General features: G+C 34.0%; 1 protein-coding gene across 1 annotated transcript in view; it reads left to right on the forward strand.

The window, feature by feature from the left end:
- The window catches only part of JMY (junction mediating and regulatory protein, p53 cofactor), an 88,423-nt gene that overhangs the window by 22,116 nt on the left and 47,972 nt on the right, over nt 1–18,335 (forward strand). The window contains exon 2 of the mRNA XM_090276415.1: nt 10,622–10,795. Within this exon, the coding sequence (XP_090132541.1) occupies nt 10,622–10,795 (174 nt within the window). The remainder of the gene's footprint in view (nt 1–10,621; nt 10,796–18,335) is intronic.

Raw genomic sequence — 18,335 nt, forward strand, 5'->3', positions numbered from 1 at the left:
CCACAGCAGCCAGGGCTAATTTATATCTTTATAGAGACTTTTATCATATTATAGTTAATATAGGTATATTAAGTATTTAAGCACTGAAGGAGCACTTCTCAAACTTTGACACGCATACTTCATGGTGATATTATTAAAATTCAGATTCTGATTCTGTGGGTCTGGAGTCAACCCTGAGGTTATATATTTCTAACAAGTTCCGAGATGATACTGGTGTTGCCGGTCCCAGACCATACTTCAAGTAACCAGGTACTAAATAAATATCATTTCAATGTGGTTATTTAGTAAATTAAACTCTGTGAGCTAAAAATTAAATGGGATAGATTGACCACATCCATCAGTCTTTTATTTTCTACTTCATAGATAGTCTCACTGCCTATTAGAATGCACTGCAGTTATAGACTCAGTGTTATACCCTGTCTCCCTAGTGTGTACCCTCTTATTTCAAGGGGCATGACAACACTCTTCCTCCCACCAGATTTCTCATGTTTTTATTCATGCGATTTCTCAAGTCTGGGCTGCTCTTCTTCACCTATTTAGTACTTCCCATCCTTCAAGACCCAACTCAAATCCTAGCTTTAGAACACCTTTTCAACTGCTTTAGCTTACTTTGACCTATTTTTCTCTAAGCCTTTACTGTTTTTTACAATCATTTCTTTTATGTCTGTTGGTTTGTTTCTCTAGTTACTGATTGTAGACTTCTTAAAGATAAGATCGATATTAGACATTTTGCCTCCCCTACATGACCTCTCCTCTTAGATAGCTAAGAGCAATTTGGACAGTGTCTCTGAATCTATAATCATTGCCTCTAAAAACCTGTGTCTATTGCTGTATTCTTTGTCTCAATGAATGCCAGAAACCTAGTAGTCATCCTTAATTGCCTCTACTCTAAATCCACTCTTTCACCAAATCCTGTTGTTTTACTTGGGAAAGTTTTCCCTGATGTTTTCCTGGAACCAGAGACGTATTTCAAAGAAAAACAAAACAAAACAAAACAATTTTGCTGACATCTCTTTGCTTTCAACATAAAGCAAAATCTTACTTGGCCTGGCCTCTGTCCACATCTGTAAATTATTTATGTATTATCAGTTGTTAAAATCACCTGTGTTTGAATTGATTCTTTTTGCTCTAGTTAACATCTGTTAAAAACAAAACAAAAATAATGGCCAGGAAGACATTGGTCTGATCATCTTATAAAAACAAATCAATGTCAATTAGATATTATGTATTTATTTTTTAAACTCTGTTTTACCTTATTTTTTAATCCTCACCTGAGGATATATCCATTGATTTTAGAGAGGATGGAGTTGGGGGGAGAGAAAGAGAGCAAAACATTGATATGAGAGAAACATCGATGAGCTGCTTCCCCTTCATGCCCTAACCAGGGATTGGACTCACAACCTAGGTATGTGCCCTGACTGGGGATCATACCCGCAAACTTTTGGTGTACGGGACGACCCTCCAACCAACTGAGCCACCTGGCCAGGGCATAAACTTCTTTGTTATAGTTTAAAAGTTAAGCACACACAGTGACATATAAAATTATGGCTTTATATAGATTTATATCATGATTCAAAAATCACTAGACTTTGATTTACATCAGACTTAGGTTTACAGAAAAATTGATCCAAAAATACAGAGCTTGCATTTACTGCTTTGCTCCTCTCTATTATTAACATTTTGTATTGTTGTGGTACATTGGGTACAGTTGATAAACTCATACTGATACATTATGACTAAAGTTCATAGTTTACAATAGAGCTCATTCTTTATGTTGCACAATTCTCTGGGTGTTAACAAATCAAATGCTGTGTATCCAACCATTTTACTATCATACACAATAGTTTCACTGCTCTAAAAATCCTTTGTTGCATGTATTCGTTGGCATGCCCCACCTCTCTCCAGTCCCTGGCAACCAGTAATTTTGTTTTTTACTGTGTCATATTTTGCTTTTTCCAAAATGTCATATAGTTAGAACCATACAGTATGTAGTCTTTTCAAATTGGCTTCGTTTCACTTAGCAGTGTGCATCTAAATTTTCTCCTCTTTTTGTCTTAATAGCTCATTTCTTCATTACTGGATATTTCATTGTATGGATGTACTGCAGTATTATTCATTTATCAAAAGACATCTTGGTTGCTTCCAAGTTTCGGCAGTTATGACTACAGCTCTGTTAACATTTGTGTGGAGGTTTTTGTTTGGACATAGGATTTCAACTCATTTAAGTAAATATGAGGGAGCATGATTGCTGGATCATATGGTAAGAGTATGTTTAGTTTTATAAGAAAGATGACACCATGCCAACTCTAATGAAAAGAAAGCAGGACTAGCTATATTTTCAATCTAAGCAGACTTTGGAATAAGGAAATTTATGAGGGATAGAGGACATTACATAATAATAAAATGTTGAATTCTCTAAGAAGAGCCAATAATCCTTAATGTGTATATGTCTAACAACAGAGCACCAGAATATGTTCCCTCCCACCAGCAATGAATGGGAGTTCCTTGCATAGTTGTTAGCATTTTGTGTTGTCAGGTTGTAGTGACATATCATCATTTTAATTTTAATAGATATATAGATATATACACATCTATATATAATATATATAGATTTTTTTTTTTTTTTTTTTTTTTTTTTTTTACCAGTACCACACTGTCTTGATTACTATAGCTTTATAGTAGCTAATAAAGTTGGTTAGTGTCAGTCTTTGGATTGTGTTCTTCAGTATCCCATTGGCTACTCTGGGTCTTTTGCCTTTCCATATAAACTTGAGAGTTAGTTTGTTGATATTCACAAAGAACTTACTGAAATTTTGATTGGCATTATATTGAGTCTGTAGATCAATTTAGAAAGAACTGACTTCTTGATTATATTGACTCTTCCAATCCATATATAGGATATCTCTTCATATAGTTAGACCTTTAATTTCTTTCATCAAAGTTGTGTAAATTTCTTCATCTAGACCTTGTACATAGATTAGATTTATAACTAAATATTTCTTTTTTTCCCCCTGCTAATATAAATGATGTTTAGAGGGTTTTTTGGTACACATAGACAACAGTGTCATCTGTGAGTAAAAGCAGTTTTATTTTTCCCTTCCCAATCTGTATACTCTTCCCCCCCCCCCCCCTTTTGTCTTATTGTATTAGCTAAGGACATCCAATTTGGTGTTTAATAGGAGTGGTGAGAAGGGACGGCCTCCTCATTTAGTGGGAAAGGATCTAGTTTCTCACAGGTAAATGTGATGATGAGACTCGGGTTTTTGTTGATGTTTTTATCAAGTTGAGGGAATTCCCCTGAATTCCTACTTTGCTGAGTTTTTATTATGAATGGCTGTTGAAGTTTGTCAAATGATTTTCCTTGCATCTGTTGACATGATCATGTGATTTTTCTACAGCTTATTGTTATGATGGATTACATTAATTGATTTTGAATGTTGAACCAATCTTGCATACTCAGGATAAATCACATTTGGTTGTTATATATACTTGTTTTTCATATACTATTGGATATAATTTACTAATATTTTGTTGAGCATTTTTGCATCTCTGTTCATGAAAGATGTTGATTTGTAGTTTTCCTTTCTTTTAATATCTTTGGTTTTAGTATTAGTTCAATGCTGGCCTAATAGAATGAATTAGAAAGTATTCCCTCTCTATTTTCTTGAAAGATTGTTGAAAATTGGCATAATTTCTTCCTTAAACATTTGATGGAATTCACCAGTGAACCACCTGGGCCTTAATGCTTTTTATTTTGAAAGGTTATTAATTATTGATTCAGTTTCTTGAATAGATTTAGGCCTGTTGAGATTATCTATTCTTGTTTGAGTTTTGTTAGATTTTATCTTTTAGGAAATTGGTCCATTTCATGTAAGCTGTCAACTTTGAGGGCATAGAGTTGTTCATAATATTCCTTTATTATCCTTTTAATGTCCATGGGATCAGTATTGATGTCCCCCTTTTCATGTCATATATTAGTAATCTGTGTCTTCTCTCTTTTTCTTTGCTAATAACCATGCTAGAGATTTATCAATTTTATTGATCTTTTCAAAGAACAAGAGTTTTTGGCTTTATTGATATTTTTTTCCTATTGATTTCTTTTTTTCAGATTCATTGATTTATGCTCTAATTTTTCTTTCTTTCATTTTCTTTTAATTTAGTCTGCTTTTTCTAGTTTTGTAAGTTGAATGATTAGATTGTTGATTTTTAATTTTTCTTTTTTCCTAATATATTCATTCAGTGCACCATTTTTACCACATCCCGATTTTTCTTGAAGTTATGTTTTCATTTCATTTGGTTGACAATATTTTTAAATGTCTCTTTACTTTTTTGGACCAATATATAATTTAAAAGTGTGTTGTTTATTCTCCAAGCATTTGGGGGACTTTCCAGGAATCTTTGTTAATGATTTCTAGTATAATTATACCATTGTAGTCTTGTGAGTACATTTTGTATGATTTTTGTTCTTTTAAATTGTTTAAAATATGTTATAGCCCATAATGTGGTCTATTTTCGTGGATGTTCATGTGAACTTGAGAAGAATGTGTATTCTGTTATTGTTAGATGAAGTAATTAATAGATGTCAGTTATATCCAGTTGATTGCTGTTGCTCGTCAGCTCAACTGTGTCCTTAGTGATTTTCTGCCTCTTGGATTTGCCCATTATTGATAGAGGGGTCTCAAAGTCTCCAACTTTAATAGTGGATTTATCCTTTTCTCCTTGCATTTATGTCAGTTTTCACCTAAGGTATTTTGATGCTTTATTAGGCACATACACATTAAGGATTATTATGTCTTCTTGGAGAATTAACCATTTTATTATTACATAGTGTTCCTCTCTGTCCTGATAATTCTTTTCTGCTCCAAAGCTGGCTTTGCATGAAATTATTATAGCTACTTCAACTAACTTCTGATTAGTGTTAGCATGGTGTATCTTTCTTCATATCTACTTTTTTAATATGTATGTGTCTTCATATTTAAAGTGAGTTTTTTCTAGATAGCCTGTATTTGGATCTTGTTTTTATATCCACTCTGACAGTCTCTGTCATAACTGGTATATTTAGGCCATTGATTTTTAAAGTGATTATTGATACAGTTGGATTAATATCTACCATACTTATTTTCTAGTCATTGCCTAATTTTTTTTGTCTTTGTCTTCCACCCTTTTTCTGCCTTTGGTTTTAATTGAGCATTTTATATTATTTTTTCTCATTTAACATATCAATTATATTTTTAGTGGTTGCCCTTGAGTTTGCAATATATATTTGCAACTAATCCAAGCATTTTTTTTTTTTTTCAAATAATACTGTAGCACTTCATATGTGTTTGGTTGGCCAAAAAGTTCATTTGATTTTAGAGTAAAAGATGCATTTTTGATTTTCACCAATAACTTTATTGAACAGTGTATTCACCACTTTGTTCCACTACCTTCTGCCATCTTTCAGGCAACTTCATGATTCCATCTTCCCAAAACATTTTATCTTTTTGAGCAAAGAACTGTTCCAGGTGCCTTTTAGGGAATTGGATATTTTTCTATTAAATACTGTTTGCTTTCTACTTTTAATTTCTTGTGGATCTTGCTTTTTTATTTATTCTGACACTCTCTAGCTTTAAATTAGTGTTTTAGTCAATTTACATTTAATGTAATTTTTGACAAGGTTATATTTAGGACTTTTCTGTTTGTATCTTCTGGTTTTTATTTCTTCTTTCATGCCTTCTTTTAGGTTCATTTACTATTTTCTACATTGAGTTCATATCTATACTTCCTTGCATTATTATTATCTTAGTGGTTGCCATAGAGATTATACCATAGTTATTAAAGTTAATATTACACCTCATTATGTTAAACATAAGAACCTATGTGTATCCATATAGGTCCATCTCTGCCCCATTCTGTAAGCTATGGGTTCCATATGTATTATAGTCACATTATTAACTCCACATTATAGTATTAAAATGTCATGCATTTTATAGTAATGAAGAGGAGAAAAAGTCTTTTGTTTCCTCATTTATTTACTGCTTCTAATATTATTTATTCTATTTTTGAAAATCCAATTTTATATCTGTAACATGTCCCCTTAACCTGAACAACTGAAAAAAATCTTAAAGTGTCAGTCTACTGATGAGGAGTTCTCTTACTTTTTATTTATATGGAAATATGTCTATTTTGTGTTTCTTCTTGAAGGGTATTGTTTTGGAAATGGAATTCTGGATTGACTGGTTTGTTTTTCTTCCTCTCAACTAAAGATGTCACACCATTGCTGTTCTTTCTCCATTATTTCTAATTCAAAGTTAGTATGTATATGTATGCTTGTTCCTTTTTATGTGTTGTTTTTCTCCAGCTGTTTTTAAGATTTTTCTCTTTCATTTTTGATTTTCAGTAGTTTGAGCCTACTTTTGGGTTACTGCTTGGGATTCTCAGATCTTCTTGAATATGTAAATAGATACCTTTCACGAGACTTGGGTTTTTGTTGGCCATTGCTTCATGAAATTTTTTTGGGGGTCCCATTTTCTCTTCTGTAAATCCAACTAAATGTATCTTAGACCTTTTAGTATTGTCCCATTGATCTCTGAGGCATTTCCCAATTTTGGCTTTTTTAAAAAAGTATATTTTATTGATTCTGTTGTTACAGTAGTCCTATTTTTTTTTCTTTGCTCCCCTTGACCCAGTACCCTTCTTCTCTCCAGCAATCCCACCCCCTTATATGGGGTGTGCATATAAGTTCTTTGGCTTCCCCCTTTCCTATATTATTCTTAATTTCCCCCTATTTTGTACCAACTGATTATGCTTCTTAATCCCTGCACCATTTCCCCATTTTTCCCTCTTTCCCATCCCAGCCGATTACCCTCCAAATCATCACCATACCTATGATTCTGCTCCTGTTCTGGTTTATTTAGTTGGATTTTGTTTTTATTTTTTGGATTCAGTTGTTGATAGTTGTGTTTGTTGTCATTTTGATGTTCATAATTTTGACCTTCTTTTTCTTAAATAAGTCCCTTTGACATTTCATATAATAATGGCTTGATGTTAAGAACTTCTTTAGCTTTACCTTGTCTGGGAAGCACTTTATCTGCCCTTCCATTCTAAATGATAGCTTTGCTGGATAGAATAATCTTGGTTGTAGCTCCTTGCTTTTCATCACATTGAATACTTCCTCTCAGTCCCTTCTTTCCTGCAAAATTTCTTTTGAGAAATCAGCTGATAGTCTTATAGGCACCCCTTTGTAGGTAACTTTCTGCTTCTCTCTTGCTGCTTTTAAGATTCTTTCTTTATCTTTAACATTTGGCATTTTAATTATAATGTGTCTTGTGGTCCTCCTTGAGTCTAGCTTGTTTGGGACTCTCTTTGCTTCCTGGACTTGTATGTCCATTTTCTTGACCAAATTTGGGAAGTTTTCCTTCATTATTGTTTTATTTAAGCTTTCAGTTTCCTTGGTCTTCCTCTTCTCCATCTGGCATCCCTATGATTTGGATGTTGGTATGTTTGAAGTTGTTCCAGAGGTTCCTAAGCCTCTCCTCATTTTTTTCAATTCTTGTTTCCTCATTCTATACTGGTTGACTGTTTTTTTTCTTCCTTAAGTTCCAAATCATTGATTTGGACCTCGGTTTCCTTCCCTTCACCATTGGTTTTGTGTGGATTTTCCTTCATTTCATTTAGCATAGCTTTCATTTCTTCCCTTATGCATTTGCCTTCGTTGAGCATATCTGTCAAGCGTGTGAGCATCTTTACCACTAGTGTTTTGAATTCTGCATCTGTTAGGTTGGCTGTCTCCTCATCTGTTAGGTTGGCTGTCTCCTCATCCGTTAGGTTGGCTGTCTCCTCACCTGTTAGGTTGGCTATCTCCTCGTCACTTAGTTCCCCCCCTGGAACCTTGATCTGTTCCCTTTTTTGGGCCATATCTCTCTGTCTCGTCATCTTCACAGGTTCCTGTGTTTGTTTGCCTCTGTGTCTTAGGTAGAGCTGTCACACCTGTCTGGATGAGTATTTCTTCTTTATATCTTTGTTGGACTTCCATGCAGCTCAGTTTTCTGAAACTTATGGTTGTCTCTAGTTTTGAGGTAGTTGTATTCCTTCTTAGTTGTGGAGGGAGATGCAGCATGTCTGTCTAAACCTCCACCTTGTCCGGAAGTCATTTTTTGCTCTTTTTCAGACTGGATACTTTCTCTTGGTCTGTCTTCAAGTTCACTGACTCTTCTTGTCTTTACTACTATATTCTACATCCATCAAGCAATTTTTTTTTTTTACTTCAGATATTTATTAGTTCTGAATATCCTTTTTTTTAAAAGTATCTTCTTTGAAATTTTTCTATATGTTTATCCTTTATGAGCACATTACCTTTATGCCCATTAGCATCATTATATTAACTGCTTTAAAATCTTTGCCAAATCTAGATCTGTTTCATTTTGTACTTGGTCTCCATTGATCGCCTTTCGAGTATTGGTTTTTTTGTTTCCTATTTCTTTATAGATTTGCTAATTAGAATAGTATTCTATACATTATAAATGATACTTTGCATACCCCCTGGATTGTATTATATTCCTCCGGAGAGTGTTGATTTATATAGTTTTGTTTTCGCAGTTTATTTAATTAGTTCAAAACTTCAAAATTTGCCTACCTTGCCAGAGGGGTAGCAGCTAAAATATTAAGATTTTATGCTTCAGTGCTTAGAGCCTGTCCTGTGTATCATAATTTCAGTAATCAACCTAAGATTTTAGTTTATATATATACGTATTTGGAATTTTCTCCTTGACTACTTTGTAGCTGCTGTGATTGTTCCCAACCCTGTTCTCCGATTCTTCATGCCACGAAGACTGTGGGTTTCTTTCTGTGTTTTAACCACACTCCTTTACTCCTTTGACAGCCACTGGGACCTGCTCCCAAACTAAAAGCCATAAATTAAAACTCAGGGCTTTCCCCTCTTCCAGTTATTGATGCCTTCTCCAATTTTAATGTACTTTTGGCCACTCTACATTGCCTTCCAGTAGTTGTTTTATATATTTTGTCCAGGTTTTATAGTTATTTTCAGAAGGAGAGTTGGTCTAATAAGAACTACTCAGCAGATACTAGAAGTGGAAATTCTCTATATTAGCCATGAAAATTGGAATTACAATGCCTTGAAACAGTAGAAAGATAACTAATGTTTATAGGGTATTTTTGTTATAAAAGCATTTTAGTGTATAGTATCTGATTTACCATGATGTTTAATGATGGAGTAGATAGAACTAAATGCCCAGGTGCTGCTGCACTTTGATCCCATAACCTAGGCAGGAAGTGAATCCAAAGTATAAATTCAGCATAAAAATGTGTATAACAAAATGTGATATATAAAGAAGTTGGGGAAGGAAGATAGTAGTGGAAATTTTAGGTATGAGAAAGAAAAGCAGAATTTTGTGTCTCTTGGCATATGACACTGTCAGCAAGTCAGTGGACACTAAGAATAAGTGTATAAAATATTTTTTTGCTACACGGTTCTTTTAGAGGTCCTTTAAATTTCTGCTTAAGTTTTCTTGGACAGCCTTCTGCCTGCTCTAAAATATTATAGGCCGTAGTTTATGTAATACCACCTCCACACCTCTTCTTTCTTATGGGCCCCATCATTTCATTGTGTTACTTTTAAAACATAAAATAATCTTCATAACATGTATTACTGTTTGTAATGTTTTTAAATAGAGCTACACTGTAAACTCCATGAGAAAAGTGATCATGTTTTTTACACCCAGCTCCTAGCTCAGTGCCTAACATATTAGGCACTGTTAAGATGCTCAGTCCATATTTGTTGAGGAATGAATGAATGTATATAAATACACATGCATGCATAGATAGATACATACATGAGTACAAGGAATACATAGTAAGAGTTACACACATCTATTATAGTCAATCTTAAACTCTTCAGTAGAGTTGATGGTTTTGTTTTGATTTTTAATGAAGATTTTGAAGGAAGCAATAGGCATGAGTTTGAAGAAAGTTATTGGGTTCCAAACTGGGAGGAGGAAAGGAGTAGCAAGAAGATTTGCCAGGCTGCTGTGGCTCAGTGGATTGACCATCGGCCTGCGAGCCAAGTGTCACTGGTTCGATTCCCAGTCAGGGCACATGACTAGGTTGCACGTCAGGTCCCCAGTTGGGGGTGCAAGTGAGAGGCAACCACACAGTGATGTTTCTCTCCCTCTCTTTCTCCTTTCCCATCTCTCTACAAATAAATAAACAAACAAATAAAATCATTAAAAAAAAGATTTGGGGAAATTAGTAAAATAATATTGGCAAGAGTTTAGTAACTACTTTGTAGATTAGTGATAGATTTTTCTAATAAATATTGAGTAAGGTACTAGACCATAGAAAAATATTTTAAAAGAGTTAACTAGGCAAATCAATAGTATGGAGTCCTAGAAAATGCAGAGAACAGGAATAATATGGTGAAAGTTTGAAAAGGAGAATTTAGGCAGTGATCTCGAATAATAAGACACCTGAGGCATAGAGATGAGTGATAAAAAAGGAAGCAGTAGTTTTTGTTCCCTCTTCTGTGTTTCAGGGTTCCCAGGTCCTTGTGATATGAAACAAAAAGCAAGTATTTATAGGCTGTTATAATTGGATTTCTTTGTAGTGAAACTTTCTTGTTCCACAGCTCTTGGATAAGCACAAGAATACAGAGAGCATGGTGGAGCTTCTGGACTTGTATCAGATGGAGGATGAAGCCTACAGCAGCCTTGCAGAAGCCACAACTGAACTCTATCAGTATTTACTACAGCCATTCCGAGACATGAGAGAACTTGCCATGCTACGAAGACAGCAGATCAAGGTATTTTTTAAACCTCAATAGTAGCCTGCCTGTTGCCTAGTTCTCAATCTCGCTGACCATACATTTTAAAACTATAGAGGAGCTTTTGAATAATGTACATATCTGGTTCTTTCTCCCCAAAGATTCTAGTTTGGTAGATTTGAGTTATATACAATCTGAACATATCATCTTAAAGCATCTCAAAAGACATTCTGCTGAATAGCCAGGGAGGACAGCCTAGAAGAACAATTGTAAATATTGTGAGAGATTCCCCTCCCCCCTTTCCTGTAGTTCTCTCTCTACTCCTGTCTCCCTTTTACTATTTTGGGTACCATGCAGTCCTAGACTTCTTTCCCAGAAGTTTTGGAACGTTTGTTTTGGGAAGACCTTATTTTGAAAGTTATAAGGGTTTAATGGTAGGGCTTTAAAATTCGTGACATTTACAGTAATTTCCATGTGTAAAGTATGTATTACATTATTTTGAGGCAAGTGTTTAAGGCTTTGTTTTTATCGCTGACCTCAAATAACTATTAATCCGTTTAATTCACATGGAAATTTTGCTAACTAGGACATGAAAATTGTGTTTTTGCATAATGGGTTAAGTTGGAACAAATTATATAAGAAATGTGTATTTGAGAAATTAGCAGCGGGCCCTCTCTGAAGCACGCCCACACCTTTCTTCCTTCTTAGGTGTGTGTATCTTTACTTAGGCCCTGGCTGAGTGACTCAATTTGTTAGAGCGTCCTTGCAATTTGCCAAGGTTTCAGGTTCAATTCCCAGTTGGCACGTAAAAGAAGCAACCCATGAAAGCATAAATAAGTGGAAAAACAAATCGATGTTGGCACTCTCTCTTCCCCTCCCTTCCTCTCTTCCTCTCTTCTTCTGTCTCTAAAATCAAATGTAAAAACAATTTTTTAAAGAGAAATGAGCAATTATTCTGAGAATTTTATGATGAGGAGCAAGGATGAGTAGTATACTCAATAAGGTAAATAAAGCGTATCTGTGTATTTTTTCTCTTTATTAATGAATCAGAATATAGAGCGGCACAGGCTTAGTCACTCAGTTGACAACACACTCCTTTTTTATTAATACTTTTGAAAACTATTGGGTTGTCAGTCAGTTTATCATAAACTTGGCATTTTGGTTAAAATGGTAACTTGTAAATTAGGTACAATTTTTACACACTAGAATATCCTCCAAATTTTTCATTGAACTGTGGATGTTTGTCCATTGTGAACTTGAATGGAAGGCCAGGAATTAACTGAATTACATGGAGGCCCCACCCACTTCGAGACTAGGCAAACATAATCTGTCAGCTCAGCATTGACTATCAGAATGTATGTGCATTTTTACTTTCATATTAATTATGTCAAGATTTGTTTTAAGTATTAACATTAACAAAATTGATTGAACCTACTTGTCCACTAGCATTACTTACTGCTCCTTTTTTCCTGAGAAGCAGAATATAGAGGAGCAATAGACAACAAAGTTTTTAAATTTGTAACTTTTTTAAAGGTAAATATGTTATTTTACTGTATTTCTATTTCCCTGATACTGCTCCTAAATGCCCGCTCACCTATGACTACTTTTTTGTTCTTTACCCTTCTTGTGAAATTTTAAATAGAAATACACATATTACATTTAGTTTGTGAGCTCCTAACAGTGTGTCAGACAAGTGTGTTAAATAGTGCTGTTACATAAAATATCTCATTGAATCCTTACATTAACCCTATAACTTAAGTGTTCTTATTGTCCCTACTTCCTAGATAAGAAAACTAATATTGGATTAGGGTGATTCATGTAACGTGTTCATAGCTAGTTAGTAAGTGGCAGAGCTGGTACAGTGCTCAAATTTAAGTCTCTCTTATCCCAAAGAATTTGTTTTCATTGCATTACTGGTTACTAGTTTACTTTTAAATTAGAAAATTTATAGTAAAAAGGCAATTATAATTGATTTGGTATAATATTTGTTATAAGTATTACTAAAAACTATTACTTATGTTGTACGTTATTACTCTGTGGGTGTTTGCCATAGAAATACTTAGTTCTTATGAAGATAACATATAGCCAGCTGACTTATAATTGGAGCATTTGTTTTTAAAGTGTTTTAAAATGCATTTGTATTACTAAATTAGGCTAGCTCTGTTAATAAAAATATCTTTCTGAAACAAACTTGCAAGTTAATCTTTGAATCTTAATTTAGTATGATCTGTTTAATAAGCTTTATGTACCAAGGTACAGAACTGGTGACTAAAATAGAGGGAAATTTCATTCTGACAGTAGTGCCATTGGTGTGGTGTATGTTTTGTGCCCTGAGCTAATTTTTCTTTTTGTAAATGAGATGTAAAGTAGGGAAAGCAATTAAATGTGTATTTATATCAACTCTAGTATTATTAATATTCAGACTTACTCTATCTAGTAGAATATTATTTTCTTAAGTTCCAGAAGAAAGAGTGTGTGTTAAATTTACTATAAATGCTTTTTCTAAGTACTAGCCTATAGTGATTTTTATTATTCCAAAATTTCATTGCTCCCATGTCTCAGAAATAGTTGCTCTACAGTTGCCCTATGTGGAGCCTAATATAGTCTGGCAGGGCTAATTGGTATTTCTGGAAGGACTTATTTCTTTCTGAGGCTTTTCTTTTCTTTTTTTTTTTTTTTTTTTTTGGTCCTAGATAAGATAAGAGATGATGCGAAAGCTGTGCTTATAGAGAAATTTATAGCTTCAGGTGTTTATTAGAGAAGAAGAAAAGCCTAAAGTCAGTTATGCAAGCTTCCATATCTAAGAAGCTAGTATAAAAGGGATCAAGTTAAATCCAAAATTAAATAAAAGTAAAAACTTTAAATTAAGAGTAGGAATCAATGAAAAAGGAGTCAAGTAAATAGATAGAAATCAGTGAAACCAAAACTTGATTATTTGGGGGGTGGGGGGGTGAATCCCAATACATTTTATAAACCTAGCTAAATTGATTTTTTTTTAAAAAGAGAGCCACATGGCTATATTAGTATTGAAAGTATAGCTGTTAATGCAGATTATATAGATTTTTAAATGGCTAACGAGAATATGAACAGATTTCTGCCAAATAAATTCTGCAACTTAGATGAAATGGAAAACTTTCTTTGAAAAATACAAACTATCAGTATGGATTCAAGGAGAAAGAACAATTTTGATAGCCCTATATTAACAAAGTTGAACTCATAACTTAAAACTTTCCCTCAAAGAAAACTCCAATTCCAGATGACATCATTAGAGGATTTATCAAAGAGTTAAGGAAGAAATAATACCAATTCTATACAAACTCTTTCCATAAACCAAGTCGGGAATACTTTCCAACTTATTTTTCAAGGCCAGTATTATCCTTATACCAAAATCAAGTGACATTTACAGAAAAAAGATGACATGTAACACCCCTTACAAATGTAGATGTAGTATTCATTAACATAATATTAAAAATAGGATCCAGTAATCTATAAAAGGGAAGATATTCTGTGATGAGGATTTATCCCAGAAATAGTATAAAGGTGGCTTAAGATTAAAAATAAATCAGTGTAACTCACCATATCATCAGAATAAAGGGAAAAAAACTATATTATTTCTATAGCTGCAGAAAATCATTTTACAAATTTCAATATGTGTTCATTATAAAAACCTAACAAGCTAGGAGGAGAGGGCAGCTTCTTCAACCTGATTAGGGGTGTATATGAAAAGTCTTATCTAACGTACATGACTTCTTTTTCCTTAAGACTAGAAACAAGGCAAGATCATCTACTCTTACCAGTTCAATAAGGAAAGATAAAACAAGGCATATAAATTGGAAAAGACAAAGTAAAGCTCCATTTATTTATACATCACATGATCATGCATGTAAAAAAATCTTAAGGAATCTAAAACCTACTGGAAATGTGTGTAATTTTAATTATAGGGTCAATATTAAAAATTCAGTTGCATTTTCTTCAGAAATGAAACTAAACATCAAAAAATTTTTACAAATACCACTTACATTAGCTTCTCTGAGCATGAAATGTTTTAAGGATAAATTTTACAGAATATATAAAAGTCCTGTGTACTGAAAATTACAAAACCTTGCTGAGAGAAATGAAAACATCTAAATAAATGAAGAAAGAGACCATGTTAATGGACTGGAAGACTCAATAATGTTTAGATATCAGCTCTCAGTTGATCTGTGAATTCTAATTAAAATCCCAGTGTGGTATTTTTTAAAATAAAAACTGATAAGCTGATTACAAAATTTATTTGGAAAGGCAAAGAACCTAGAACAGTCTTAACATTTTTGAAAAAAATAAAGTTGGAAGACTTACTACCTGATTCCAAAACTTACTAAAAAGATAGGGAATCCAGACAGTGTGGTATTGCCACAGAATAGACATCAAAGAAACAGAACAGAATTCAGAAATAGACCCATGGTTATATACGCAGTGTTCACAAAGTTAATAAGGCAGTTCAATTGGGAAAAGAAGTTTTTTCAACAAATGGTGCTAGAACAACTGGATACCCACACAGAATAAATGAACCTCAGTCCTTATGTCATGCACAAAAATTAGTTTGAAATCTGTCGTACACCTGAACAGCTCATACTATAAAACTTAGAAAACATAGGCGAAAATGTATAGCATCTTAGGAAAGGAAAGTTTTTTTATATAGGATGTAGAAAGTTTGAGCCATAAACTAAAAAAAGAAAATTATGACCCTCACCAAAATTAAACATTTTGAAAGATTGCTGAGAAAATAAGAAGACAGGCCACAGACTGAGAGAAAATAACTTAATTCCTGAGAAAGAAAGGGTATAGCTTTATAAGACAAAAGCCAAAACTTTTGAAAATAGGCTAAGTAGTTTAAAAGACACTTGAATGGCTAGTAAGCATTTGCAAAGATGCTTTACATGGTCATCAGGGATATTCAAATTAGAGCCATAATGAGATAACTATTTCACACCCATTAGAATGAATATAATTTAAAAATCTGGCATTCCCAAAGGCTTGTGAGGATATGGAATAACTGGAATTGTCATCCATTACTAGCAGACTTGAAAGTGGTACAACCACTTTGGAAAAAAATTTGGCAGTTTTTTTCCAGAAAAAGTCCAACTATTATTAATATAACAACAGTTTGTGTGACGTCACTGTAACCTGTCAACCAAGGAGAGTGGACTGGAAGGTGCATGTGTGAACAATGACAACTTCACTGTACTAGTTAGTGGGTTTAGTAGATGACATTGAGTGAGCATGTGTACTGTGTGGCCATTGCATTCAAAAATGACTGAGCAAGTAGAGGAACAAATCTGCATCAAATTTTGCATGAAGCTTCAACATTCTTCTGCGGGAACTATTCAGATGATTCAGAAGGCTGCAGCTATGGGCATCTGGTGATTGGCAGCTTCATCACCACAGCGTGCCTACTCATACATCAGGTCTCCTGCAGAGTTTTTTGGCAAAATATCAAATCACACAGGTAAATCAGCTCCCCTACAGCCCAGATTTGGCACCCTGTGACTTCTGGCTTTTCCCAAAACTAAAATCATCTTTGAAAGGGAAGAGGTTTCAGAAAGATAGAGCAGGGCAGCTGATAGCGATTGGGAGAACTGTGTGAGGTCCCAAGGTGCCTACTTTGAAGGGGACTGAGGCGTCATTGTCCTGTGTACAATGCTTCTTGTATCTTCATCAATAAATACAACTTTTTCATAGCATGTGGCTGGATACTTTCTGAACAGACCTCATCTATTGAGTTGGCCAGAAAGTTCTTTTGTTTTTTTTCACTAAGATGCCTCTACTAGTGCTTAGTTGTCTTTTAACCTCATTTGAAACCATTTTGTTAGATTGTATTGTGAGGGCTGTCATATCAGTGTGCCTTTTTAAAAATACCAAAATTGGTGAATTTTTGTGTAGCCATCTGAAGATGAGAGAAAATATGTAACATTTTCAGCATATTATGCTTTATTATTTCAAGAAAGGCAAAAATGCAACTGTAACAAATAAAAGGTTTGTGTGTTATTTGGAGAAGGTGCTGTGACTGATTGAACATGCCAAAAGTGGTTTGCGAGGTTGCATGCTGGAAATCTATTGCTGAACAATGCTCCACGGTCTAGTAGACCATTTGAAGTTGATAACGGTCAAATTGAGACATTAATTGGGAACAGCCCACATTATACCACATGGGAGATAGCTGACATATTCAAAATACCCAAATCAAAAAAGTTATTGGTGAACATGAACAAAAAATGTATCTTTTGTTTTGTGGAAAAAACCATATGGACTTTTTGGCCAACCCAATACATACCTTGACAACTCAGCTATACAGTAACCCCAAATTGGAACACCCCAAATGACCATCAACAGGTGAATGGATAAACAAAATGTGGTAGTTCCACATGAACATTCTGCAATTCAAAGAAATTAACTGTTGATACACACCACATGGATAGATCCCAAAGTCATAAAAGACATACTAAAGATTATATATAGTGTAAAGGGATGGCTGGCAAAGGGGCATGAGGAATCTTTTGGAGGTGATAGAAATTTTCTGTATCTTGATTCTAGTGGTTGTTTCTTAGGTGTATACAGCTATGAAAGCTCATCAAATTGAGCACTTTCAATGGGTTCACTTGATTGCATGTAAATTAAATCAATAAAATAGATTACTAAAAATTATGCTGAGCAAAAGATGCCAGACACAGAGTATAAACTGTGTGATTCCATTTCCATGAATTCTAGAAATGATCATTTTGATCTGTACTGATAGAAATGTAAACAATTGTTGCCTGGTGTGGGGCAGGGCAGACTGAGAGGGAACAGGTATAACAGAATCTTTTGGAGTGATTGTATGCTCTAAATTTTGATTATAGAGGCTGTTACTTGTGTGTATGATTATCAAAATTTATACTTAAAATGGGTCCATTTTGTTGCATGTAAATTATAACAATACAGAGATGATATTTTAAAAGAAAAATAAATGAGCAGTATGTACAAGTTTATGTAGAGGCACACAAATGAAGTGATAAGCACTGCCTAAAGATATATGGCAGAAGGGGATTATGAAGAGCAATTCAGTAGGAAGTGCTTTCCTATCTCTGTATTGGAGATTGGGATTGAGAGCATTCCAGATAGAGATACGTGAAAACAAGAATGTTATATAGTAAACAGGCATAGTACTTGTGCTTTTAGTCACAATAAATTATTGAAACAAATTACTGAGTCATCATACCAATTTAGCACCATGGGTGGATGCCAGTAAGTGGCATGGCTAGGATCGAAACACATGTCTGTTTGACTTGCAAAGCCTGCTGTTGTAGTTACACCACAGAGCCACAGAGTGTGACTTGTTTGGAATGCCTCGGCTCTAAAATATGTTGTGGGAAGTGAAAGGAAAGGTGCTCAGGGGTTAGTTAGAATGCTGTGGAGTTTGACCTTTATTCTTTAATCTCTTTAAAAAGAACTTAATTTCCAGTGCTGTCATTCCCCTAAATATTAAATTATGATAGGAAAGAAGTTAACTTGGCATCTCAAATGTAAAATGTATTTATTTATTTTTATATTTAATATTTAT

Source organism: Furipterus horrens, unplaced genomic scaffold (genome assembly GCF_987537825.1).
Source record: "Furipterus horrens unplaced genomic scaffold, mFurHor1.1.pri manual_scaffold_5, whole genome shotgun sequence".
NCBI classification, from domain to species: Eukaryota; Metazoa; Chordata; class Mammalia; order Chiroptera; family Furipteridae; genus Furipterus; species Furipterus horrens.